Source organism: Apis florea, unplaced genomic scaffold, assembly GCF_048593485.1.
Source record: "Apis florea isolate Af1SG1 unplaced genomic scaffold, ASM4859348v1 contig_1615_pilon, whole genome shotgun sequence".
In the NCBI taxonomy this organism is placed as follows: domain Eukaryota; kingdom Metazoa; phylum Arthropoda; class Insecta; order Hymenoptera; family Apidae; genus Apis; species Apis florea.
Genome location: NW_028256416.1, coordinates 1573993 through 1600519, shown reverse-complemented (window position 1 = coordinate 1600519; position 26527 = coordinate 1573993). Strand labels below are relative to the sequence as shown.

General features: G+C 34.9%; 1 protein-coding gene and 3 long non-coding RNA genes across 4 annotated transcripts; all 4 read right to left on the bottom strand.

Moving 5' to 3' along the window:
* Positions 1 to 2913: 2913 nt before the first annotated feature.
* LOC147658821 (uncharacterized) lies at positions 2914 to 4464 on the bottom strand. The gene is made up of 3 exons (XR_015291166.1): positions 4101 to 4464; positions 3368 to 3579; positions 2914 to 3307 (listed from the first exon to the last, which is right to left on the bottom strand). It is a non-coding gene; the product is annotated as an uncharacterized LOC147658821 (long non-coding RNA).
* Positions 4465 to 4780: 316 nt separating this feature from the next.
* Positions 4781 to 6716, bottom strand: LOC147658820 (uncharacterized). The gene is made up of 2 exons (XR_015291840.1): positions 6578 to 6716; positions 4781 to 5547 (listed from the first exon to the last, which is right to left on the bottom strand). It is a non-coding gene; the product is annotated as an uncharacterized LOC147658820 (long non-coding RNA).
* A 7898-nt stretch (positions 6717 to 14614) lies between these two features.
* Positions 14615 to 19915, bottom strand: LOC147658819 (uncharacterized). Its single transcript, XR_015291303.1, has 2 exons — positions 19762 to 19915; positions 14615 to 19163 (listed from the first exon to the last, which is right to left on the bottom strand). It is a non-coding gene; the product is annotated as an uncharacterized LOC147658819 (long non-coding RNA).
* Positions 14615 to 24920, bottom strand: LOC100865765 (uncharacterized). The gene is made up of 2 exons (XM_003690209.4): positions 24163 to 24920; positions 14615 to 21010 (listed from the first exon to the last, which is right to left on the bottom strand). Exons 1-2 carry the CDS (start codon positions 24268 to 24270, stop codon positions 20717 to 20719), a joined length of 402 nt encoding a protein of 133 aa, XP_003690257.1. The 5' UTR covers positions 24271 to 24920; the 3' UTR covers positions 14615 to 20716.
* Positions 24921 to 26527: the final 1607 nt, after the last annotated feature.

Sequence of the window (26527 nt, the reverse complement as noted above, 5' to 3'; positions counted from 1 at the left end):
ATTAAATACAACTATGATCTTAAAAAATCATAAAAAATATCTATAACTTTAATCACCAAATGAATGAATAAAGAAAAAAAATAATTTAATCCCAAACAATTATCAATTATAATAATAAATATGTATCAATTATAATAAACTTTACAGAATAAATAATTAAGAATTACATATATAGAATAAATAGTTATAAATTTACAATATTACGTATTAAATAAATTACACACTTAGAGAAAGAATGACACGTCTGAACACAACAAATATCGACAGTACAATGACGCCCTGCGTCGTAATTTCGATTATCGAGTCGAATTAGGGAGGGGATATGTTCGTGATTCTGAATAAGACGAAACATGTCGAAATATGTCGAACGTATATGACAAGAAATATTTCAACGAACACAACATAAACGAAAGAAAGGAAAAATACGTAAATATCAGATATGAAACATATTTAGAAAGAAAATATGTACTACGACTCACCGATATAATTGAATTTCATAAAATATTAAATAACAAATTGATTTTTATGAACTAAAAATATTTGTTTCAATATAATAAAAACAGAAATATTTAAAATATATACATTTTCGTTAAACGAAATAAAATATTATTAAACTCATAGAAAAATCACCGAATACGAATGTACATACATTACAAATTATTTTTTTTTTCAAAATCATTTTGACGATTGCACAAATAGGAATCAAAATTATAAAATAAATGTACAGAATAAAGATCATATTGAGATGAAGCAACAAGTGAATTCAAACTTCAACTGCAAGGAACACAAACCGATATATGATCGAAGAAAAAGCACAAAAAAATTCAAAACACTAATTATTTTTGCTATCTTAATAATTAATAGATTATTAAATAAACGAAACGAATAGTAATATATAAATTCAGTAATAGAATTACTCACTTAAGTTGAATTCACGAACTCGAAGCCGGTTTCAACACGCGTCCTGTCACCATCACCATGATCTTTTAGAGACGAATGAGGTTCGGTACAGGCTCTCTGATTGGTTGATCAAATCAGCTTTCTGATTGGCTGACATTATATACTAATTTTATAAAAATTGCGCGAAAAATTAAAATTTTAAATAATATATTTTCGATACTCTTATTAGAAATATAATAAAAAAAATTAATTTAATATAAAAATCTGCAACATAATAGCAAATAGTAATTTAATTGTTAATAATAATTGTTACAATAAATAGAATTAATACATTACATTAATAAAATAAGTAAATAAATGAATCAATAAATAAATATATATATTTTATTATAAAATTATTAATATTATAAATAAAAATTATTAAAAATTATTAATAATTATTTATGATTTCATATTAAAATTTAATTTAAGTTTCAACAATCAATATATTAAACTTCTTTTATGCTGTATCGATAATATTGAAAATAATATTAAAATAGTAAGAGATCTCTAGAGCCCTCTGAACATAAAACAAGAAAGTACATTGAATATTAGATTCGTTTTATACCATCTGTGTATGCATTGAATGTCAAATCTATGGTTAAATAGAACTCTGCAATATCAGAAGTCAGTAATTATTGAAGTATAAATGAAATTTATCTCTTAGAATTTTCTTTATTATCGATAAAATAAATTGATAATTCAATAATTTCATATTTAATTTCTATAATTTAAACAATATGAACCAACCTAAAATATGTTATATGTTTTTTCGTGTTTAAAAATTTAATTTAAATTCTACTCAATATAAATGTAAAAACATATATATGTATTTTTAAAAATAATTATACGTATCGCAATTTGAATATACATGTACATACAAATACTATCATGCTTACGTACGTATATAATAATGTAGTTAAGGTGTAATAAATGACATTCTTTTTATGTGGTTGTGTAAAACCGAAGGACAATGTTTAGCTAAAAATAGATACGTATGAACGCTGTCTTGTATTTCTCTCGACCAACTCTCTGAACCGATGACAATCTTGGATTTCCTTTCTCTTTACCGCAATTAACATTGTTATATCAAAAAATACGGAAAAGCAAATTTTAATACCTATATTTTTATATTTCATTTAAATGATCCACGATAAATTTCGTATAAGTTATCTTCAACGTCTTCTTAAAGGGGGGAACTGCTGCATACCTACCAGTGGTTCTCATTAATAATGATAGTCGATAAATCAATATGGAGACAAATCGTAATTTTATTTCATTATTTGATTTTATTATCATTTATAAATTATATGAATAAATAAATAATAAATAAATAATGTTAAAAATTTAAATATAGATTAATTCATATATTAATAGACTTAACTAATGAGATTTTGTTATATTTATTGTATTTTAAAGATATGAAAAAGAGTACTATTATGTAATTGTATTAAAAATTGTATTTATATTTTTAATATTATAAATGAAATTACTATACGTTGTTTATTTTTCTTCTTCATTAATATTGAGCAATGGCTGCATTTTTTTTTGAACTACTATATATAAAAAATATAATTTACTTCAATTTAAGCGTATCTACTATTTTTTGCTACCATTTTATGATACTTTGTCACATTTAACAAAAAATACATAAAAACATTTTATACAAATTGAAAGGAGGTCTTTACATCGAACAGTAGACTTTAGGGTTCAGTTACATATACACCACGATCGCGACCGGAAAGTGTATGTAGTAGTCACCAAGAGTCTTGGGGTAGGGCAGTGGAAATTTCCACTGTACCCGCTGAGACGGTCAATACTCTCTCCGTGCCGTAACGTGTGTTATACGAGGACCATTCGGGATACAGGAAGTTTCAAAGAAGAACGAAAAAGCATATCAATATGTACCAACTTCCGTTTAAATGTCAATAGAAATTATGCAAGTTATATAGATCGGTGAATTTAAAAAATCAATTTTTACAGAAAAATTATTTTTTTTTATTTATAAGTATAAATATTCACATTAAAAATGTTATAAAAAATTCACATTTGCTTCGAAAAATTCAATAGTTAGAAAGTAAATACCTATTGCTAACATGATTTAATTTTTTTCATAAAATCAAATTGAAAAAAAAAATAATTGAAAAATTAAAATATGAAAATTTAATTATCATGATCCATAATAAAAGTGAAGCTTTACTGAATGGAAAGTACCACGTTGTTAATTGCGGCATAAAGGTCACAGGTTAACAAACGGGCAGGCAGGCGCCAGCTACTGCCGATCTATTAATCAATGTAATCATTTATTCTACATATGTGCCAAGCGACAAATGCATTCATATATATTGCAGATACTTATGCAAGCTATCTGAAAAATTAAGTTTTTACAATGATAACACTATTGTCGTTAAAACCGAGTCTTTCTTACCAGTTGTACAATAAATTGTATTGTATGTATTCGCATGAAATAACCTGTAGATAGAGGATTTCTCTTTTTCTATATAGCATAACATTCAATGTATAGACGTAGAGGTACTTTGTGGCAAAGAAACAGCAGCTACGATCACGTGACACAATTTGAATGCAGCGAGAATCTTTAAATAACTATCTGTGCACAAATACTCGTTTCTTCCAACCTATCTTCATGTCTCGATGGAATGCGACGGAAAGGAAATTTTTCTCATTAATGAATACGTTTAGATACGAATAATACAACTAATATTTGATAGATATATATACATACAATATAAATATAACAATATTTAGAAATATACGTATAACAATATTTATAAATGATTCTTTTTTTTATAAACTAAAAAGTTGCATTTTATATATTAATATGTATGGAATATTTTTTCATAATTGTTTTAATCTATTTATATTTAATTATTAACATTTATCGCGATAATTATTATGTATGTTAATATATTTTATTTATCGCGTTCACATACATAAAAACGTGCGATTAAATATAAATAGTTTTATTTGACCTCGTTTATTTTTTTATCGTATATCAACTTCGATAAAAATTTAAATACATATATTGAATAAATATATTCGTAGTATATGATAAATAGAATTTGAGAAATTGAACAAAATAAATGAAATTAAATCTTAATACAAACAATTCGCGTTATAACAATTATTGGTTATATACTCACGATAAAAATTGTCAGCATTATCGTATTAAATATATATATGTTATGATGAAAAAACAACTATATCAATGCCGATAATGTATGATATTTCCAATTTTCACAGCATTCACAAGGTTAAGTTGTTTTTTAAATTTTGTAGTCAGAATACTTGCATAAGTAAAGCTAACATTGACAAAAGAAGATATTTCAAAAAGCGGGACACAAATAACCGTGTTTGCAGTATATCTTAAAATGTTGTTAATATTTATTAAATTCTTCAATCTTTTTACTAATATTTATATCACGTGGTTTATGTATACAACTTGCGAAAAATCCATGTGAGCGAACTGAAGCACAACTATCGTGAGCGCGAGAAGAACTTGAAAGTACAAGTCTGCACGATAAAACGTGCATAAGAGTTTCTTTCCAGTACGAAGATCACTATGTTTTATCGTTCGAGCGACATCCTGTACACTCGGTCGGTAATCAATGAAGTTCAAATTTGTTGAAGAGCTCAAAATCATTCATAGATGTCATCAAACTAATTGCTTTCGGATAACAATAAAACAATAGATAAATTGGAAGTGCCGGTTTTGCGTTGAAAAATTAAGAAAAAAAATTCACATCTTGAAAACAACCATAAGAGAATGTGTTCAAGAAGTTAATAAAGGAGTAATGGAAAAGGTAATAAAATAGAAAGTGTATATATTTTCAAGATTTTATTTGCAGAATAATATTTACCATAATAGTCTTTGAAAGGTTCATAAAACTCAAAGTTTTATTTAAATAAATACTTCTTGTAATTAACGATATTTTCATTTAATAATATAATAAATAACGTACAAAATGCATCTTTGATAAAATATAATGATAGATAAATAATAAATTTTTAATCTAACATAATTATTCACATATTCGTTATTCAATTTCCTTGTGATAATTAACGAAATAAAATTGAGCATAAATTATTTAACAAATTTTTAAATAAAATATATATTATCATTCATTTGATACATTATTCGAAATACACGCGCGTTACCATGTTTATAATATTATTACATGAAAATAAGAGAACATAATTTATGTATTTTTAATTAAAAGACTAATTTGTAATAGCAATATTATTCGGAAATAATTTATTCCGGTTGTCAAATCGATATGAATAAATAAGTCAGCATCAAACAAATCAGAAAAAGAAAATTTATATTTTTCTTATATGCACGTAAGTCGTAAAAAATTAAATGGTTGTTTTAATTATTTTTGAATGGCAATAAATCGAAATTGATCGGGGTAATATAAAAATAAACAACGACGTAGTCGCGGGCGCCAGGATGTCGCGTCGACGTTCCTGCTATTGCGTCGTTCCTGCTCATCTGACTCTTTGACCAAGATCGATAGCGGGAAAAAAGGATAACAACCTTATATTCCACTGTTATATTTTGAAAACTCATAATCTCTCGTTTGATATAAGCTAAAATGATTTTAATTGTATTCGCAAAACTTATTAAATTATCATTTGCATCCATTTAAGAACAAAATTTAAAAATCCCTCGGTTACGTTTTTTCACTCGAGAGGGACCTTCTGCCAGCATTCAATCGCTCTCTCCTTAAAGAAACCTTATAGTAATGACTCAAAGAGTTATATCTAAATCTGCTTAACGTGCTACATTACCGTATCTACTTTTTTTTCTTTTTTTATCCATAAATTACTCATTTTGCAAATTATTTTCTATGCCAATTATTCATCGTTAACGTGTATCATACATTGAAATATAAAAATACAAACAGTGTGTACAAAACTTGTTATAACACGTTTGTATTTATTTTGGGGAAAGAATCGATAATTTAATTAATATCGATCAAGAGGCGAGAGATAGAGGGTTCGAGGAGCAGTAAAAATTTTCCCAATTAAGAGGTTCTATAAATATCTTCTAAAAGAAACAAAAGGAGTGTTGTTTTGATTGTTCTTTATCGTCTTTCACGGCAAATGGATTTAGCTGAAAAGAAGGCCACGGCGTAGTAGGCCAACGTGGTATTGATTTCGGTCGGTCGGAGTTCTCTGCATCCGCGCTTTGTGTCATTTGAGTACGGCGTAGATACGGTAGAAAGATGTATCAAAAGGGAATTAAACTGTCGCTCTTTAATTTTAATTGAACATAATAGAAGCAAAATTGGCGAGGAGATAATAAATAACATATTACGCACGATTTAATCTTCTTCTTCTTCTTAAAGATTGTTCTTAAACGTTTTTTACATACGATATTTATGAAATCCAATTGAATTTTCGATCTTGTAATAAGACGAGGAGATTAATATCGATATAATAACGAAGATGAAGGATGAAGGATAAAGATACGAAGAAATGGAAAGTTCGATATATGAAAATATCGTGCATCGAAGGCATGGTAGCAAAGGAAACTGTATATGACTTTAAATTTTTCGAATTTAGAGAGATCGCGTTTAGTCTGTGAATCGATAATCAAGGTTTAATTCATACTTACCAACATTTGTCAATTGGCAATGTGATTCGATATCGAATATCGAAGAAACGATATTTAACATAAAATTATAAGATCCCCGATGAATATCTATTTCCCGATGCACTCAAATGCACTTATTATACGTACTTATTGTGTTTACATGCATCGAATGAAAAAGATTAGAAAGGGATTCCCGGACAAGCAACTGGATCGTGTTGTGAATTTAGACTTTTAAACAGGCGCACAACTGGTCGGTAACCGGTCGATGGCAAAACCTTACACCGACATCTGTACGGAGGGTAGAAAACCGATACAGAAACCTGGCCAAGACTGGTTTCCCTTGAAAAAGTGAATCGGTCTCGGCAGTAGAGAATTTCCCCGGCCGGATGATATTGTCCTTGTTGAGAATCCAAGATCTCGTACCAAGGTCGACTTGACTTCAACCGATTAAATTGCTTCCCGCTATTTTCCTCTTCGCATCGCGTTATCGATCAATATTTTCACAAATCATTCCATAATGGATCGAAACCGTAACCGTATAATCGGCTAAATCGAGAGGGGATTAATTTCGTTGTGACGAATCGACACGTAAAAAAAAAAAAAAAAAAAAAAAAAAAAGAATAACACGTAAAAAACTATGTGGAAGAACGGGTCTATCTGCGAAGCTATTTGGCAATGCTCATCGCTCCCGTCAAATATTTATTGCGTCCAAACAGTGCCAGGTTGTTTACAATCGACAGCCATGCTTAATCGTCACAGACCATTTTCACTGGGTTCTCGTAATGCGGCGTGCCGAAAGCGTGATACGCGAGTGCACGATCGAATTCTCCCCCCCCCTCTCTCTCTCTCTCTCCCTCCCTCTCCCCGTCCTTTCGCTATGAAGTTGTAACATCATAAATACGGATTAACCGTCGGGAGAAAGATTCTGTCCGTTGTTTAGAATTCGAACGGATGATCGGATAACAGTTGAACCGTAACGTAAGTGGAAATTATTCAATCGGCGGGAAAAGAGGTAAATAAATTATGGAGATAGAGGCGCGTACCGGAGGCGGCTGGTATCGTGTATAATACGGCAATAGAGCTGTCAAATGCCAATGTCTTGCGTACGCGCGAATTCAATTGGGGGAATGTAATGCTAAGCAAACGGAATTGTCACGCCAACTGCGCACATCTAGATCGTTACCAATTACTACCAGTATATACGCGAGGAGTGTGTTTATCAAGATAACGATCACACATCTTTCGATTCAAACACTCTCGTCGTTAATAAGTTGATTAAATTTATGAATGATACGAAATAATCGGTCTTAATGCTCGCTCCACTCTTCGAGGAATTTTTATTTATTGAGATCAATTATAATCGTCTTTGATTTTTTTTATATCTATTTTATGTCGACTATTTTATTTCTTATCTTTCAGCGATTAAAATTCGTATTAATAAATGATTGTTGCGTATCTCTTCCTTTCTTTTTTTTTTTTTTTTGAAGGAAAAGAAAAGAATTGTCTTCCTTGGAAAAATTTCACTCGCAGATTTCGAACGAGATAGGCCGGCCTATGCCGCATCGTCCAACTCGCGCCAAGATTTAAAACGCTCGAGAGGGGTGAATATCTTTGTCCGAATTTTAAAATTTTTAAAGAGGATTATATAATACGTATATTTACAATAAGAACGAAATTAAAATTTTAACCTCGTGCACGATGATTAAGACTTGGTTTGTTTACCTTTTAATACCGCTTGTGTGGATATGCATGAAGTTAGATTAAGATAGGTCAGTGCAACTCAATATTTAAACTGTGTGTTCGAAGAAAATAACCAACTGCGTAACTAGCATCACTGACGAATATATATATATCCCTCATAAACAACAAACTAATTCTTAGTTAATAATAATAATAATTCCAATTATATAAGAGAATGACGAATTGACATTGACTACGCTTTTTTTCCTCAACACGAGGCATTATTATTCGCTATCTATTAATTACGTATTATAATTAATTGCATCCTCGTTTTTCCAATTAGAAGAGTAAACCACGGTGAGGAACAAAAAAGAAAAAAAAAAAGAAAGAAAGAAAAAATATTAAACTACGTTTCAACAAATATAATTGGCAATTAACACACGATCGTTCGAGATTACATAAAATGATCTTGATTATTATAAAAACCGTGGATTTACAATGAGATTCAAGAATCAAATATCCTACGAATATCCTACGTTCCACCCAAACATACATCTCTCGAAATAATAATAAAATAACAATAAAACGCGTCACGATCCCGTTGAAACGCGTAATCCAAATTAAATCGAAATTCCCTACGAGATCTCTTCCGTTTCCTGTAGAAGGCCTCTTCTATCTCGCATATATTTTGACCGTACGCTGCGAAACGGTGAGTTCCTTGTTGCCCCGAGACCAATGATGAACCTCACGATTTGGCAGCGATCGTGCCCGCAAAAATGTTCACGTGGGTGTCGAGACGGCGCGTCACGGCACCCCTAGGCGCCGCTCTCTGCGACGACCTACGTCGCTATTACGCTCAAAATAACAAGGTAGACTCGGTTGACTTATATGTACAGAGGCGTGCATGTCGATCGGCCATACACGGTTCACGCTCTCGCTGCGTGAAATCGCGAAACTTGCCCACAGCCTATTATCCAATGAATCCTCCTATGCTCGATTGGATTCGCGACCCCCAACCGGGTCGGATGCCGTGATTGATCGTCGGGCTATTTTTACGAAAAATTTCATTAACACGGGAGCGTATTTGCTTCTTGATAATTGATTGCCTTGAAATTGTGTTGCGCGAATTAATTTTTTTCTTTTTAAATATCGATAGGAAGGCGTTATGTTATTTGGCTAGAGAAGATTGGAAAATTGTTGTGGCACGAAAATTATTATCGCTCCTTCTTCGAAAGAAAAGTTTTTATTTTTGGGAGGTGTGAATGTGGTTGATGAATTGCGAGAGAATGTTAGAGGCCCCTGTAATCAGTTGAAATCTGTGTCATTTTCTTAGAAGTCGCTCATCGGGTTCTTGTTACTTGTGCCAAATTCAAACATTGCAGAGAGAGACTTGCTGTTGACTCGATGTTGGTTCTGCAATATTGAACCGGAAGAACAATGACATAGGTGCGAAGTAACACTCGTTTTTCAGGCGATAAGGAAAAACAATTTTATTTAATTAAGATTTTATTACGTAGCGGAATTAGACGTATTAGCGTATTTTTTTTTTTTTTTTTGGAACGGAAAAATTCTTATCGTATTGTACACTTGTATATATATATATATTTATTTACAATGTATATTTACAAGATTAGAAATTTCCAAGATCAATATCGAGATATCGACGTGTATCATCTTCTTTTGTCTTTTCGATCTTGTTCATCTGATAAAATCGATCGATAACAAACAAGAGAATCTAAGTAATAAACGAGAAAGCATGACACGATCATTCCACGATCGAATAATTTAAAGATTAACGAGAAATGTTAAATTATAAACGAACGAAGATGAATGAAATTGTATTAATTCGAGTTACCATAGAAATGAGCTGTGTCTTATTAGCATATCAGACTCTCGTTAGTGTATTATCGTTCAATTACGTTGTTTGATAAATCCCCGTTATTATTAACCATTTCGATAAGAATAGAATAGAATAAGTTGTATACTTCGAATAAGACACGTACGACTTTTTTTTTTTTTATTACGATAAATAGTGTATTAACGGTAAACTTTTGCGATAACCCGAACGGGATCGAATACTATTTATCTCTCTCTCCCTTTCTGTATTCTGTCAGTAATGTTATAAATTGTAAGATTGCCACGCGATAGAAGAAAAATAAGAAAAAAAAAAAAAAAAAAGAAGAAGAAGAAAAATGGCGAATTGTTTACAATTTTATCTATAACAAATTAGTTATATTCATCAGCAATTTAAAATGATTCGGATATTATCATTTCGGATATTGTCGAAGGATTAATGAAAAATTGAATACGTGATGTAATATGCAGATATAGATGCACAGAAAAATTAATGACAGACGTGCAAATTGGAATAATTAGTTAGTTTAGAAGTTTCTTTTTTTTTGACCTTTTTTTTTTTTTTTTAAATTGTAAAATCGAAATGAATTGTTGGATAAAGTTTTACAATTGGAATCGAACTTATTGGTTCACATTGTTCGTTTATCTCTCGTACGAACGAGAGATAAATCACAAGTTTTTTTTTTTTTTTTTCTCATAAATGAAACGTAATGGAAATTCGTATAAAAATCTATTGCTCGAAACTAAACTAATTAATCCTAAGAAGGAAGAAACTGTTTATCCCTTTTTAGAGATGTTATCTTATCTATTTCCTGCTCGCTCTTATCTATTAAATCTATCGTACCTGTTAAAAATGACACGTTTTCTCTTTTTTTAACAACTACATATATATATATATATATGTACTTTTAGTAAAATTAATTTAAAGCATTTAATTAAATACATATCACCCTACGCACAACACAAGAATATTTATAGGGATCTCTCGAGAGTAAGTTTTCTAAATCGTCACTTCATTTATATGTTTACCTACGTTTGCAATCTCGTTGCAAATGAAAGGAAAAGAAGGATCGACAAGCGCGTCCGTCTATTTTTTTCGAGCCGGACGAATCTCCTTCTCCCCCCTCCTCTCCCCACCCCCGCCGGTCGGATCTCGTGCCGCGTTCTCGTGCGTGTCATCTCGATCGCCGGTTCATGAATTTCCAAGGCATTGCCTTCGTCTTAATCGAATCAACGTGAGAGGAGTTCAACAAGCTCTAAGAATAATTCACAATGTGTTAGAAATAGTACATCAGGCGGTACAAACGGTGTATTGATCGGCGACCCTATTCCGTACCGGCCAGAAAGTCCATCGACCTGAATTCTTTTCCGAACGCGACGTTCCACCTGCGCTCGCTCCTGTCCCACCGCTCGCTCGAACCATCGAGAATCCATCGCTCCCTCCGCTCCCCGCCTCGTCCACCACGGCGCGTGGACGGTTTTTCGGGAACGAACACCGGTCATTCTACAAATAGCAACGATTCGAGCGTCTCCGTATCCCCAAATAGACGCGCGATTTCGTGCAAACCGCGCCACTTTGTATGCAACGAGTGCCCGTTGTGAATACCGTTCGAAATATACGCGTCCGCGCATACGATGATCCCGCCAGCCATTCTGATTACGATTTTACCGGTAGGATTCCACCGGCCGCCTCTTCGGCCAAGGACAGGATACCATTACTCGTCCCAAGGTCGAGTCATACGCGTAACGTTAGCTAATCCGAATGGAAGATGGCCAAACAGGCGAAAGGAAGTGATCTACGATCGTAGAGATGATCGTGACAGATCGTGCGGATCGTTCAGACTTGGAAGATTAAGGAGGGTGACAATGAAACGCGCTTGTTTGTTAACCCATCAAATGTTATCGCACGAAGTTGCTGTGGCGAATTTCTAGCTGATATTTGTGATCTCGATAGTTTATTATGCATTCAAAATTTTGGAATTTTATCCTTATCTTCTGGTTGATTTTATGTGATTTCTCTTCTAAAAATTATCATGCTCACGTCCCCACTAGGGTAGGGTATTTAAATATGATGTCATTGGGTTAAACTAAGATATTGAACTAGAAGAGAATGGAATTTAGAGATGGAAGATTTGGAGAATCTACGATGAAACGTATAGTTTACAGATGGAATGAGCCTATGTGCGAGGCTAGAACAGGAATGGGACGAGATAATGCGTGGTGGGTGTCGGTCTACGATTACAACTTCCTTCCTGCGTGTCTTTATGCATTACGGCTCTAGCTCTCTTGTTCTCGCCAAAATAGGATCGCGTGGATAGAAATTGACGGATTGATCAACGCGACAAATTGCACCCATAGCACGAGCAATGTATGTAACGTACACGTGATCTTGCACGTCCACGTGTTCCGCCTTGTATACCGTGTATATACAATTTACCGGTACAATTTTTTTCTCTCTAATAAGTCAAACAGTGACACATCGCGCGCGCAGTGACTCCTCGCACCGTGGAAATTTCCATTCGCGAAAACCAGTGGCGTAGCCTGTCGAGTATTCCATTGGCTCGGCGTGTTTGGCGTGCATTCAGCCCTTCTTCTTCTTCTTCTCTCTCGTCTCTTTCGACATTGCTAAGAAATCACGCTGCCTGCATATAAATATACAGGATTTTAAGCGTCGATGATCGTCAAAAATCGTCACGTAATATTTATTTTTCTTCTTCGTTCGTTCGAATCGGGCGAAAGAAAAAGATTAACCGATTTTTCTTTCTTTTTTTAGAATTCGTTATCGAATCGATTATTTCCAATCGATTTTCTTGAAAAGATCAGAGATTAAGTTACGAGCTGATAAATTCTTCCTTAATTAATCCTTGTGATCCGTTTCTTCGGATTTTTATATTGTATTTTATTCTATAATGATTCAATATTTTCGATGATTCAACGTATTGACGTATCGAGTTAAAATCTACGTTAACAATCGATAATAATTTTTCACTCGCGCATTTTATCGTAGCGTCACATTTTTTTCCGTAGAGAGCTCGCCGTTGTTAAAATTTTTCTGTAAATATCGCTTTTATAACGTCACAAGGGTGTTAGCATCCGGGCTATACTATTCTTCGAAACGTCACAAAGGAAACAAAAGTTCAAGTTGAATTTTTTTAAGCTTGAGTCACTTGAGAAATGAAATAAATAAAAGAAAGACCGATCGAAAAAAAAAAAAAAAAGAAGAAAAAAACTTTCTGAATAAATTTTATGAAAAATTTACACAAATTTAATTTAAAATAGATAGTCATTTCTTTTATTCATTGTATGGGACAAGCGTGTTGATATTTGAAAAGTTAAAAAAAGAAAAAGAAAAAAATTCCGACAATTTATTCCATTCTTTATTCCATTTCGTCTTACGAGTTCTTTTCTTAAGAATGCTCATCAATTCTAATATTTCACCGAGCGTGATCGTAAACATTATCCGGTTACGATTACCTGTGAATTTTTCTTGCGCAATCGTGAATCGTGCATTATCTCTCATTTAACGTTTCTGATAAAAGCGAACAAAACGGTAATCAATTTTGCAATGCAAATTTTGTGGAAATGCTCGTGATTCATTGTTACACGTCGAAGTTGTTACGTCGAGGCCTGCAAAGGCCTGCCTTTGATGACGTTAACAATGACGTGAGGGGGGACCAAAATTATCCACATTTTTCTCACTCTCGAAATCGTCAGATCTCAGAGCCTCTGCAGAGAACGCATTCGTGAAATGGCCTCGTGGAAAATTCTGGAAGGATTACGGTCGAGGCGCTCGATTTACCGATCGACTCACATTCCTTCCAGCCCATCATGTACGATATAATCGATAATTTTCGAGTTACTTGCAAGAGAACTTAGTAGTTATTACCTACCTGTCGAATTACTTTGAATTCACACGATATCCTCCATCTTGAAATGAAAAAGCGAGCGATTTTTGTATTCTGTAATGAACAGAGACTTTTTTTATATCATTTTTTGTGGCTAACATCGAATAATAAAATCAATATCATTTTAAACGAACGACATTTATATATATATATAAAATAGAAATTATCTCGTCGAAAACAAAAGTGAAGAACAACGGATTCTTGCCTCGATCGAGTTAAAGCTATTACGTTTAGATTAGACTTTGTTGTTTAATCTCGTAATATTCTTTGAAAAAAAAAAAAAAAATGTAACGCAAACTTTCCGTTATTTGTCGAATACATCGATCATAGTTATCATCGTCATCATCATGGTTAGATAATACCGAGGAATTATAATTAAAGAGTGTTAAGAATCATGAGTCACAATGATAATCCGAAATATCAAGTGTGCCATTTTGCACATGTATCGATTTAAGCAACTTCACGTTGAAATTACATATGTATTTCGTAACGTTTCGTAATATTACGAACACGCGATACCTCATGAGCGACAATTTCGTCTTCGTCGTAGAACGATCCTAAAGAAAAAAAAAAAAAAAAAAGGTTTTTCAGGACGTGCGAGTTTATTAAACACATTGTGTCAATATTTTAAAACTCATTTATTGAACATGACATAAAAATCACGATATATGATAATGATGAGTCCGAGTCTATTCGTAAGCTTTCAAACTTTAGATATATTATTCGTTTTGTTATCTTTGCGTGTAATATATCTTACTCGGATGTCTTAACAAACGCTAACAGATTCGTTATTTTATATAAGTTATGTATAATTATTATTCATGGAATGTGCACCCGTCATCTCGCTTTCTTTTCTATTTTGTACATTATTCTGTATACGTAATAGACGTATACGTCTAAAAGCAGAAAAGAAAAAGTAGATCGATAACACGTTTCAATATATATATATATAAAAGAGAGAGAGAGAGAGAGAGAGAGAGAGAGAGAGAGAGAGAGAGAGAGAGAGAGAGAGAGAGAGAGAGAGAAACAAAAATATAAATGTTCACTCTCTGCATCGTATCGTTTCTTTTTTCCTTCGATTCTTGAAAGATTGACAATTCGAAAAAAATATTTAACGATCATTTCACTTCGGCATTTTCACTGTCGACGAGGTTTCAAACAAGGATGGAGAAGAGCGAGTGTCACGGGTTCTTTTTTTTAACGACAAATATGAAAGTAAAAGTTGTAAAAAAAAAAAAAAAAAAAAAAAAAAGGAAAGAAAGAACAAAAAAAAAAATAAATAAATACGCAAGGTAAGATCAAAAGAAAAAAAAAGAAAAAAAAAATAGATGACAAAAATTTGTGATGGCGGATAACGAACGGATCGTTGCCGTGAAACGAGCAACATCCGCTCGTCTGGTCTATCGACCGTGTACACACTATATTTTTATGCGATCGTGGGGATTTTGGCAGTGACATTCAATCGTCATGGTTGAGGAGAAAAGTCTTTTTCGAACGATCTTTCAGCGATGATCTCTTCAGCGATCGATAACGACGAATACACTGTTTTGCTTTCGAATTCGTGGAAGCGACAATATATATATACATACATACATACATATACATATATATATATGTGTGTGTGTATATATTTTTTTTATTTCTCTGTATTGGAAAAATATTGCACAAGATATGAAACGACGGGCACATCTTACATTAATACATTACGAAAGCGTTATTCGGAGGCCGTTTTAGAAATGTACATTCCTCTACGTGAAGCTCACCACATATACTCTGTAAACGAGCGAGAAAAAATTAGCATATTAGTAATATACAATGTATTTAGTACTTGACAAATCGAATTGTCCTATTTAAACTGAAACTACCAATTTGTACTTTTTAAATACGAAAAAACGTTTTTTTATTGATTTTTATCTCTTTTATTCTTTCCTTCTTCCCCCGATAATTTGTAGCCCCCATCTCCTCAGCCACGCGCTAAAAATCAGCTCAAAATATCCCGAGTGAGGTATAACGAATAACCATAAAATAGTTGCAATAGTTATACAAAAAATAGTCAAATCGTCGAATAATGTATATACGTATACATTTATATATATATATATATTATATATGTACACACACAGGACACACACACGCGGGAGCAGGCGAGTTTGTATACGTAAGTATATACTCATTTATGTGTACATATTCATATATAATATACATATATATATATATATATATACACATATATTATATATACCTATATGAAAATTTATATAGCTTTATATAATAGTTTGCACGGACATTGCGACCGTAGAATGAAAGTGGATCGAGCTGGAAAGAAAACAAATTACGTGAAATATGCGCGAATAAATCTATAATTTTTTAATTTACTTCCTCTTCTGTTTTTCTTTCTTTCCTTCCTTCTTTCCTTCCTTCCTTCCTTTTTAATCAATAATTTCGTAAATATACATATATATATAAAAAATGATAATTAATTTAGCCAAAGCTCCCCCAATCCACGTTTACTCCGCGGTCCGAGGCCGCCGTAATAATAAATAGATCGTATCATCTCGTCAATCTCTAAAACTCTAGTAACACCACTGTTTTTTTCTAATCAGTACAAATCGATGAACGGGACGTTGGGACGAAATATATGCGTGCCGTTTGATGTGTCGCTTCAACATTTTACATTTTTCCTCCGCAACGTTCCGCCATAAGCACCACGTTTTCAACGTTTTCCGATCGGTAAATTCTATTGTTTTCTTTTTTTTTTTTTTTTTTTTTTTTTCCTGTTTTTCTCTAAAGCAGTCTTACGTGTAACGGCAACATTCGCGAATTTAACTTCCTCTCATTCGTGCTTGATCTTTTCCCTTTTTCATCGTTCTTTCTTTCCTCGTTCGCCTCGTTTTTCTTGTTCTTCATTTTTTTTTTGTTAAACAGAGAGAGAGAGAGAGAGAGAAAGTGAAAATATTCACGGTACGAATTTTTAAAAATTTAGAAGCAAAAGCAAGAACCCCGTATTCACGGTGTTTAGTTACACAGTCACTTTGACGCACACTAGCGCCGACTAGCGTTCGAGTTGTTATTAAATTGTTAAAAATTAGAAAAAAAAGAAATAATCAATAATGGAATAACGTAGCAATAACAAGAAGATGTCGGTGTCGATCTAATCAGAATAAAATAAAAACGAATATATTACCGCTTTAGGTCGACCTTGTTTCGGCGGGAATTTTGAAAATTCGTATAATATTTTCCTTGGACCGCTAGCTAATCGCATATGCATAGGGGGTTTTTATACTCGTTATATATCTCTCTATATCTATCTACTATGGTAGAACAGCGATAGATCCGAAATGTTCGATCGAGAATTAGAAGATGAAAAAAATCATTCGATCCCGTTCGATTATTGCTGAACGAAGAAAGAAGTTTGTCGCTCTCGCTCTGCCAGAAAAGTCGCGCAGTTTGATTGACGGAGAATCGAAGCGTTCGTACGAGTAGTAACAATAACATTTCCCCATCACTCCTTCCTCCATATCTTCTTCTTCTTTTTTTTGTCGTTTTTCTTTTATATGATCGTTGCAAAATAATTCTACCTTATAGCTTACGGTATCACAGAGTTACACGCGGTATCGTATAATTGCTCCCACTTCGTAATTTTGCAAAACGATAAGGAAAGCGCGTAATCGTCTCGTTTGAAAAATTGAAAATTGCGGCTAGAATGGACGCAGACGATGTCACCACACGTTATAACGCTTGAATTAAAAATACGAGAGAGGAAAAAAAAAGAAATATATATAAATATATACTTTTATCTTACGTTTAATTTATAATACTGTCGAATTTTGCTTCGCAAAATTTCCCCCGGAAAACAACACAATATCACGAAAATCATACGAAATCATAATTCATCTCTTTGGTCTTGAACTTTCTTTTCCAATTTTATTTTATTTTATTTTATTTTTTTATTTTTTTTTCGCGTATTGAAAATATTTAAACGAATGAAAGAAAATGGAAAAGAGTCGATCGATCTCTTCTTCTTCTACTCTGCACACAAGATTGCACACAAGATTGTCTCTCAGGATGATTTCACGTTCGATGCCCTCGACCGAGACCTCGTACTGCGTCCAATTTGCGTCACTTTTTTTTTCTTTTCGTTTTTTCTTTTTTTTTTTTTTTTTTTCCTTTTTCGTTTCTTTTTTTTCTTCTTCGTTCGTTCTCACTTTCCCCATTTCTCGAAAATGATCGCTCGATTAATAACGTATATATATAACGAATAACAAACTTGACCGCATATCTCGACGGAAGTAATATAATATACTATAAAAGAATTTAACAAACGCTTCGTAACGATTAATTGAAAAACAGCAAAAATCCGGTACCTCAAACGCGGGACACAGGGAAAACGCTATGATAAAAGCTGCGAGGATCGTTTGGAGGAGAGAAAAAAAAAAAAAAAAAAAAAAAAAAAGGCATCTGCGAATACGTTTACCTCGAAACGATACTAAACTAATTGTAGGCGATGCCCGATGATCGAAAAAATTTTTGAAGCATTTAAAAAAAAAAAAAAAAAAGAAGTATCAAAAAAAATAAACGAGAAGAGAGGACTAGTATAGAAAATATTTCCCCTCCCCCTCCCCCCCTCTTCTTTTTAACAAATAACACGCGTAACAATTTACATACACGAAGATGAAAAGTCGATAGAGAGGGTAGAGAGAGAAGATGTATCGTTTCGAAGACGTATTTGCATGTTTATCCAATTGCACGCGAGACGGAATTTACAACGGAATTGCTTGAAATAAATATTTACACGCGTGTAAGTACAAGATAATCTCGCTGGAACGATACGCGATTTAAAATAAGTAAGTCTTTTCTTAGGCTCCTTTTCTTTTCTCTCTAGCTCGTCGTCTAATTATAATTGTACGTGTATAATATATAACGCGCATCTCGTTATATATATATGTGTGTGTGTGTGTGTATGTGTATGTGTGTGTGTATGTAATATCCCTTCGCAGCTTTCGCGTACACGCAACGCATATTCCCCATTGGAGGCAGCAAGTAATTCTTTAACGATGAAAACAAGCGTTTCCGGTTGTCGTATGCGAGACCCTTTAACCGGGGAACTCCTTTGACTTCGACGACGCGTGTGTTACGCCTCGCTTAGTCACCCCATTTTTCTGCTTGTCCTAATAATGTTTCAAAAACATATTTTTACCACATATATAAGTTAATTTGTAAACGATGTATTAATTAATGAGAAATAACGGGTAAGGTTATAAAAAATAAAGTGAATAATTAAGAAGCTACTTTATAATAATAAATTATTCGAATAGAACGAAATAGAATTCTATTACGTTAATTGCGTGACTCGCGTGAATGAACGAAAGAAAGAAAGAAAGAAAAAAAAATATATATATATATATACATGTATAAAAAAAAAAAGGAGAGAAAAAAAAACAGGATAAAAAACGATCAATTTTTCTTGTTTGGAAAGAAGAAATTTTTGAAACAGCAGAAAGTGAATGGTCAAGTCGTTCCCGAGGTTCAATGCGCGCGACAATAATTTTACGCGTGAAGGAACTAACTTTTTTTTCTTTTTTTTCTTAGGTCTGGACACTAAGATCCATCGATCGACCCAGACTGGCCACGAACCTTGCTCGCGGTTAATGTAACGCGCGCGAAACGAACGCGAAAAAATGATGAGCGAGAATGAAACGCAGTTGAACGTAACGCGCTCAGCGATGTTAACGTCGATAACGAGGAATTCCATTCGTGATTATGTACCTCTTTCGCTGCATTCTTTTTTCTCGTCGCTCGTTTTTTCCTTTCCTGCTCTCGTTGTCCTTTCCTCGCCGTGCTTTAACAAAGGAGCTTCCGCGTTAACTGGACGGAGGCTCGTTTCTATCCGTTTACTTAACCCCTTCGCTCTCTTCCGCATATCTTTCCTCCTCCTCCTCCTTCTCCTCTATCATTTTCTCTCTTTTTCTCTATATCTTCCTCATCCTAAACAATTATCCACAATAAGAATTCCGAATTTCATTTCATTCAGATAATCAAATATCAAATATCGAAAATAAGAAAGTTAAAATCTCGTGGCTCGTTCTTCCCCCATCTTCTCGTTGCGAAAACGGAGAGAAAAAAAAAAAAAAAAAAAAAAAAAGAATGGAGAGAGAGAGAAAAAAAAAATGTAAAAATCTCGTTTCACAACTGCATTGTTTGCAAAAGAAACGCAGAAGAGAGCGGTAGAAACGTACAGGTAGCGGAGGATTCGGCTGATAGGAACGTCATCATCATCATCATCATCCACGAAAAAAATCCCTCTTTGTCCGCTCGATCTCATTCCTCTTCTCCAACTTCTCTCCTCTTCTCGCGGAGGATCGCGCCACGATCTTCTCCTCGAGCAAACGTTCACGTTTCACGCGCAAAAATCGATCGATCGTCGTCATCGTCGTTGTTATCGTTGGTGTTGGTTGTTACCCGTAAACGAATCGAAGGGGATTATTTTCATCCGATCCTGTCGTTGTTCTTGTTGCCGCTTCTCGTATTGTCGTATTTCTCTGTGTGTGTTTGCGTGTGTGGTGTGTGGTGTTCTCTACCATGCCGAAGACGATTGATCCGGGCAGGATCGTACAACCCCCTCGTAGATAGTCGCGGACGCGGTAACGGGTGCGGAGGTGCGCCTTATTTCGATCGGTTTCGAGCCGGGAATCGGTGGCCGGCCCAAAACCCCTTGGCTGTTTCACGACAAATTTCTCTGATCCTCCGCCGTGTCCTCAGCCTTCTTCAACGACCTTTTCAGCTTGTCCACCAAACGGTTGTGAAACTTGTTCAGGGAGTTGGAGCTCCCGGTTTTCGGTGGGGACGAGCCGGTGCTCTTGCTCGGGCTTTGCAACGAGTTCTGGGACGCCCTCGAGGACGTCCTCGAGAAATGGCGGGACGTGAGAGGGACCGAACGATGAGCGGGCGATGTCAAGAAGTCCGATCCCGGTGAGGTAGACAACGACGGACCCTCCGATTTTGAACATTCCGACACCTGCCAACAGACATATGCATATATCGTTTCTTCGTTTAACAGTTGTGACCATGTGCTTGATCAATCGTTCGTCCTCGCGATACCAATACCAATACTTCCTCTTTTTTAAAGATCGAATGAAAACGAACAGCGATTCGTACAAAAAAATATTTATCAACTCGTGCATATGCGGCAAATTAATACGACGGTTGAATTACTCTACACTCGTGTATTTTTATTCCTCGTTTCTTCCTCAAGAATTATTATTTACAATGGGAATCGCGTGTATGTATATTTTATTTACACGATCTACAATTTGGCGATTTTTTGGTAGGTATTGCGAGGATGGATGATTGAACTAAGTCGCCTCGAATAGCGAGAGAATGGTTTATTTATTTATTTTTTCTTTTTTTTTTGAAATGTGCGCGAAACTAACTACTTTCACTTCGTATTCTACCATTGGTTCGAAAAATTCAATTTTTATTGATGTTCGACAGGTGGTTTGCACTGTTGTATGTTTACGAATTTTCTTTACGCTTTGATGAATGAAAGGAAAGCAGCGGTGAAATCTAAGTACCTATTAGGTCATCCTATAGGTAATGTTTTAAGTGGAGAATTTCAATTGCAAAATATCATTTGTTTTGATAAACTTCGACGGACAAATCGGTATCAGCGATATACCGATTGAATCGTATTTTAAAATCACTTTCTACGAATCACCTTCGTGCGAAACGTTAGATCAGTTTTTTTTTATTAAAAAAGAACGAAGGGGATAAACGAAGCTGTTTTTGAAAACAGATTTTTAAAATAAAATTACGTACAAGGAATGACCCAATAGTTAATCTAAAAAAAAGCTCGATTTTTCCTTACGGATCTCACACCAAAATTTGAGAAACGAAGATGGATGAAGTGACAAGTATATATATATATATATATACAACGAGTGAAACGTTATGATCGGTCGAATACAATTACTTGGACAGGTTTCCGAATAGGGTAAACATTAGATAAGTTCCCGAAACGATTGTATATACAACGCGATAACCCGATATCCAGTGAAGGAAATGGTAGGGAAGGAACTTTTCTCAAAGTAAACGTGTTTACTTTGACTTTCAGCTTTTTTTCTCTTTCACACGCTGTCCTTTTCTACGCTTTCTACGTTCGTTCAACTTACTGAAGAAAACTCAGAAAACTTCGATCGAGCCGATTAAATTTCAATTCCATTAATTCCACTATTACTTCTTCGCTTACTTTTTCCACGTTCGCGACAAGACGGTAAAGGAAACTGAGAACTTTGGTCAGGTTATTATATCAGGGATTACATTTTGATTCCGCTAAAATGGGTTTCAAGTTTCGGCCACTTATCCAATGTTTATTGTATCAAGAAGTGTACGCGTCAACACGTGCCGTGTTCGTCCATGCCGGCTGGTAACGCAGTGAACTACTCATCAACGATCGGGGATCCGTACGCGACGTAATACATATTTTCGTGGGGCGGATTTAGCGGCGCGGTTGCAGCAAGGCCGAGTACTCCCGATGCGGTGCTGTGTTACGATCGAACAGTGGTTCTCAACGGACCGCGACGCCAATAGGAATTGCACGTGCGCACGTGAGCCACAACACGGCGAATTTCTCGTCGCAGATTCTCTCGTACTTTGGTTACGCGCGATTACGTAATATACCGTCACAGGTAACCCGACGATTCTTAGCTCCTCGTGACTCTTGCGTAGCTTTTATGTAAACAACGTTCGAATAAAAAGAAGAAAAAAGAAAAAAAACTGTGCATTCGACAAGATTTGCGACACGTAGGTATTCGAGTAGGTTCTTTTCTTTTTTTTTTTTTTTTTTTTTTTTCCCTTAAATATTGCCAAGTTTTTCGATCGGAATATCTGATAAATTTCACCGCGGAGATGGAGATGGAGAGTGTCCGGTAGAAAGTGTTAGAACACGAGCAGACATTGGGGACTGCAATATAATTATCGATTAACGCGGTTCGTAGTTCTATGTGATTTACGACGTGTCTCACGTTCCTCGAACTTTGCCCGACATCGATGCTACACAGAACGACGCGTATATATCGACGAAACGCATATGCGTGTTCCAACGAGAAAACCGTTAAATCGGTTATTGCAATATGTATTATCTTTGTAATTTTTCCGAGACTGACGGAATAATCCCGAACGAGACTTTTGTTTCAAATTTATACAATTATATTTATAATTTTTTTTTTTAATTTTTATTTGTATTTAACGTTTAAAAACGCGAAAAATCTCGTCTCGAGAGGATTGAGAAAAAGATGTAGCGATATAGAAATATGAAAACGACGATGAAAACCATCGAGAAGAAATTCATCCGTTATTTGGTATCTGTTAACAATGCTATGGGTAACATATCGTTTTATGAAGCGATATGACCGGAAAGATTATCACGCGCGATGCATTACGGAATTGAAGTATAGTTATTGCGCAACTGTGCGTCACGTTGAAGAACGGAAAGGAGGAAAAGAAAAAAAAAAAAAAGAAAAAAAAGAGAAAAGAAAAAAAGAATCACGTTGTCAGATTTTCACCGAGAGAAGCGTGTAAGCAACGTGTTTTCCGCTATGTTTTCTTCGTCAGCGATATACTACATACATATATCAGGCTGTCGGCACTACTTATGACTACTTACGACTACTTACGACTACTTCGCGTACGTGCCACGATAAACGCCGGACTCTTTCGTATTCGTCGTCATGCCACTTTCCTTGCGTGTAATCGACGATCCGGCTGACCGTGAAATTATTTGGGACCGACGCTCTCGATCCTGCGTATGTAAGAATATGAATATGCCATGCACGAGAGAGAATCGAAATTAATACATTTTTACGATTTGTCAAACGAGTTTCGGGCACGTGTTAACGTTTAACGATGACATTTTGAACACGCGAAAATTTAACCCGTTGATTTTAACGCAATGCCATTATTATTCAAGTATATACTCTCTCTCTTATCTTCGTGTCAAACAAATCGAAAAGAAAATCAAAATATAGGCCATGTTTATTTATCTGTCGCCTGTACGAAATTTCGCGCGAAAAAAACGAGCAACGGATGCAACACAACAAACGCAATTGGAGCGCGCGCTTTCTGTTCTCGTTTTAGACACTGCTCGTTTTGTAACGCGCAAAACACACTCACCTTTCTACTGCGACAGGCCTGAGGATTGGAACACTCGGAAGATCGCCGACTGCGGTTGGTCTTGTAAATGTCCCACTCGTTTTTCATAACGGGCATCATAAACGCCATCTCGATAGCCGGCACTCGGTGAGCGAGCACACTCGTTCCCTCTATCCCGCGGCAAGTTTCCTTCCTTTTCTCTCACCTAGCTCTACACCTAGCCTCTGTCTTTCTCGCTCCGTCTTTCTAGAAAGTTCAAATCGCACAGCTCCTGGGATTCGGCAATCGTCGACAGTTTTCCCAAAAGATTCCGTCGAAACACTCGGCGGTCTCGCTTCACCAAATGCAACAAGAGGATATTTCTTCTCTCTAGCGGGAATTTACGGAATTAAAACGACCGAGCAAATATTTTTTTCGTTCTTTCGCGAACCGTATCCTCCGATTTTATCCTCGATTACGCGTATCCGCTTCGAATCGAACGGATCCGAGATTGACTGCGTACAATTTCGATCGGTTTTTCCACCGATTTGAATAGATGCCGCCGACGACAACAACGACGTGTCACTGCTACTATTGAAATTGTCAGTCGTCGCTTGTTGCCGATCGTGTTGTTCCAATCGCTGGTTGCTGGTTGCTGTGTCGACTGGAAAACTGCATACACGTCGTGTGCTTTCACGGATAGGATTAGCTTCGTCGCTTTTTTTTAACGGTAGCTCGGCGTGCTGCCTTTTCAACAACGTTCTCGATCACGCGCGTCCGGTCGATGCAGCAGTCTGCTACGGAATGAGCACGCCGATGCTCGTGTGGGTAGGTGTAAAAGATTGGCAAGGTGGGGACGAGAAAGCGAGCCTATTGGTCGATTCTGAGGCGGGACTCCTACGTCACGGGTTACCATTGATTTTCCAATGTTGATACACACGACAGTATGACGTTCTGGATTGATTTTCTGGCGGCGGTTCCTGCTGGATCGCACGTATACGTTGCTTCTCTCCATATAGCATAACACGTCAACGCGCAGGAATCTCTCCATCCCTACGGAAAAGGATCCGCAACCGACCTAACGAGCATCGACTTGCTTCCTGGCCCGTCCTCGACCCTCCTTCCCGCAAAAATCTGCTTCCTTCCGCCCTCTCAAGGTCGCCACGGCAAATTCGCATCGCGCCGAAACGCGAATATATATCGAATAGTTGCACGTGCAAACCACGTTGAAACAGTCAGCCTCTCTCTCATGATATAATTAGAAATTAGCAGTTACTATTCTCGGCCTATTGTTCTGTTCGAAACTTTCGATTCGATTCGATTATATTGCGCGTTGACGCTCGGTGAACCTTGAAACGTATATAATTTCGTCCTAGTGTCGATGAAGTGATTAATCGACGTATAAGAAATCGCTAATAATTGTTTAATACTCGATAAATCGCACTGTGACGCAATATTTGAATTGGATTGCGCAGTATGCGATCGGTTAAATATCGTTTCTATCGTATTTACGATCAATTTTAATCAATCGATTATCGTGTTACGATAAGCGATAAGCGTATCATACGTTTCAAATGAACAAATAAATTTTAAAGCGATAAATTACTTTTAAATTGATAAGAACAGTTTTCACTGATATTTTATCGATAGCTGGTATTGTCGTAACATTTTTATACCACAGGAATTTAAGGATCATATATATCTGCAGTCGGTATACTACCATCAACTGATTTCTTTGATAGATAGCTAGAGCAAGCGTTTAAGAGTTTTTAATGAAAATATAGAATAAATATAGATAAAGAGAGCAAATAGTAGAAAATATTGAGTGAAAATTAAAAAATCAGCGCCATCTTTGAATGCTTTTAAATAAATAATTCTTTAAAGAAAATGTTTTTAACATTTGAGATAACGAGCAATTCTTACTCTTTCGATCCATCTCTAAATAAATATCTTAATTAGCCGAGAGATGGCACTGACAGTCAATTCCTATTTTATCTCTATCCTTCTCTTATTGTTTTTTGTCCTTTCCATATATGTTTCATTTGCGGCACTCTGAAGATGGCGCTGATTTTAATCTTTTATCCTATCTTTGTCTTTTTCCCACTATTTGCTTTCTTTGTCTATACTTCACGCGTAACTATACAAGTACGTGATACAGTTTTAATAGTAAAAATTGTTGTTAAAGTTTCTCGAACGATTTTAAATTTATATTTAACTAATAACAAAAAAAGATAGATCTATCGAATAAGTCGAATCTTTTACAACAATCTCAATAAATCGTAAATTGGTTAATAATTAAAATTTTACTAGTTCTAAAGGGAACTATCAACAATTGAATGCAATGAATAAAGAAATAAGAATAAAAAGAAGAAATTTTTCATAAAAAGTAAATTTATTTTCTGTTCAT

Bases quoted from the DNA above. Each gene is read 5' to 3' on its own strand.
- LOC100865765 (XM_003690209.4), bottom strand. From the start codon at position 24,270: ATGGCGTTTATGATGCCCGTTATGAAAAACGAGTGGGACATTTACAAG. The intron at 21,011-24,162 runs GTGAGTGTGTTT...GTCTGTTGGCAG, and splicing joins AGGCCTGTCGCAGTAGAAAG to GTGTCGGAATGTTCAAAATC.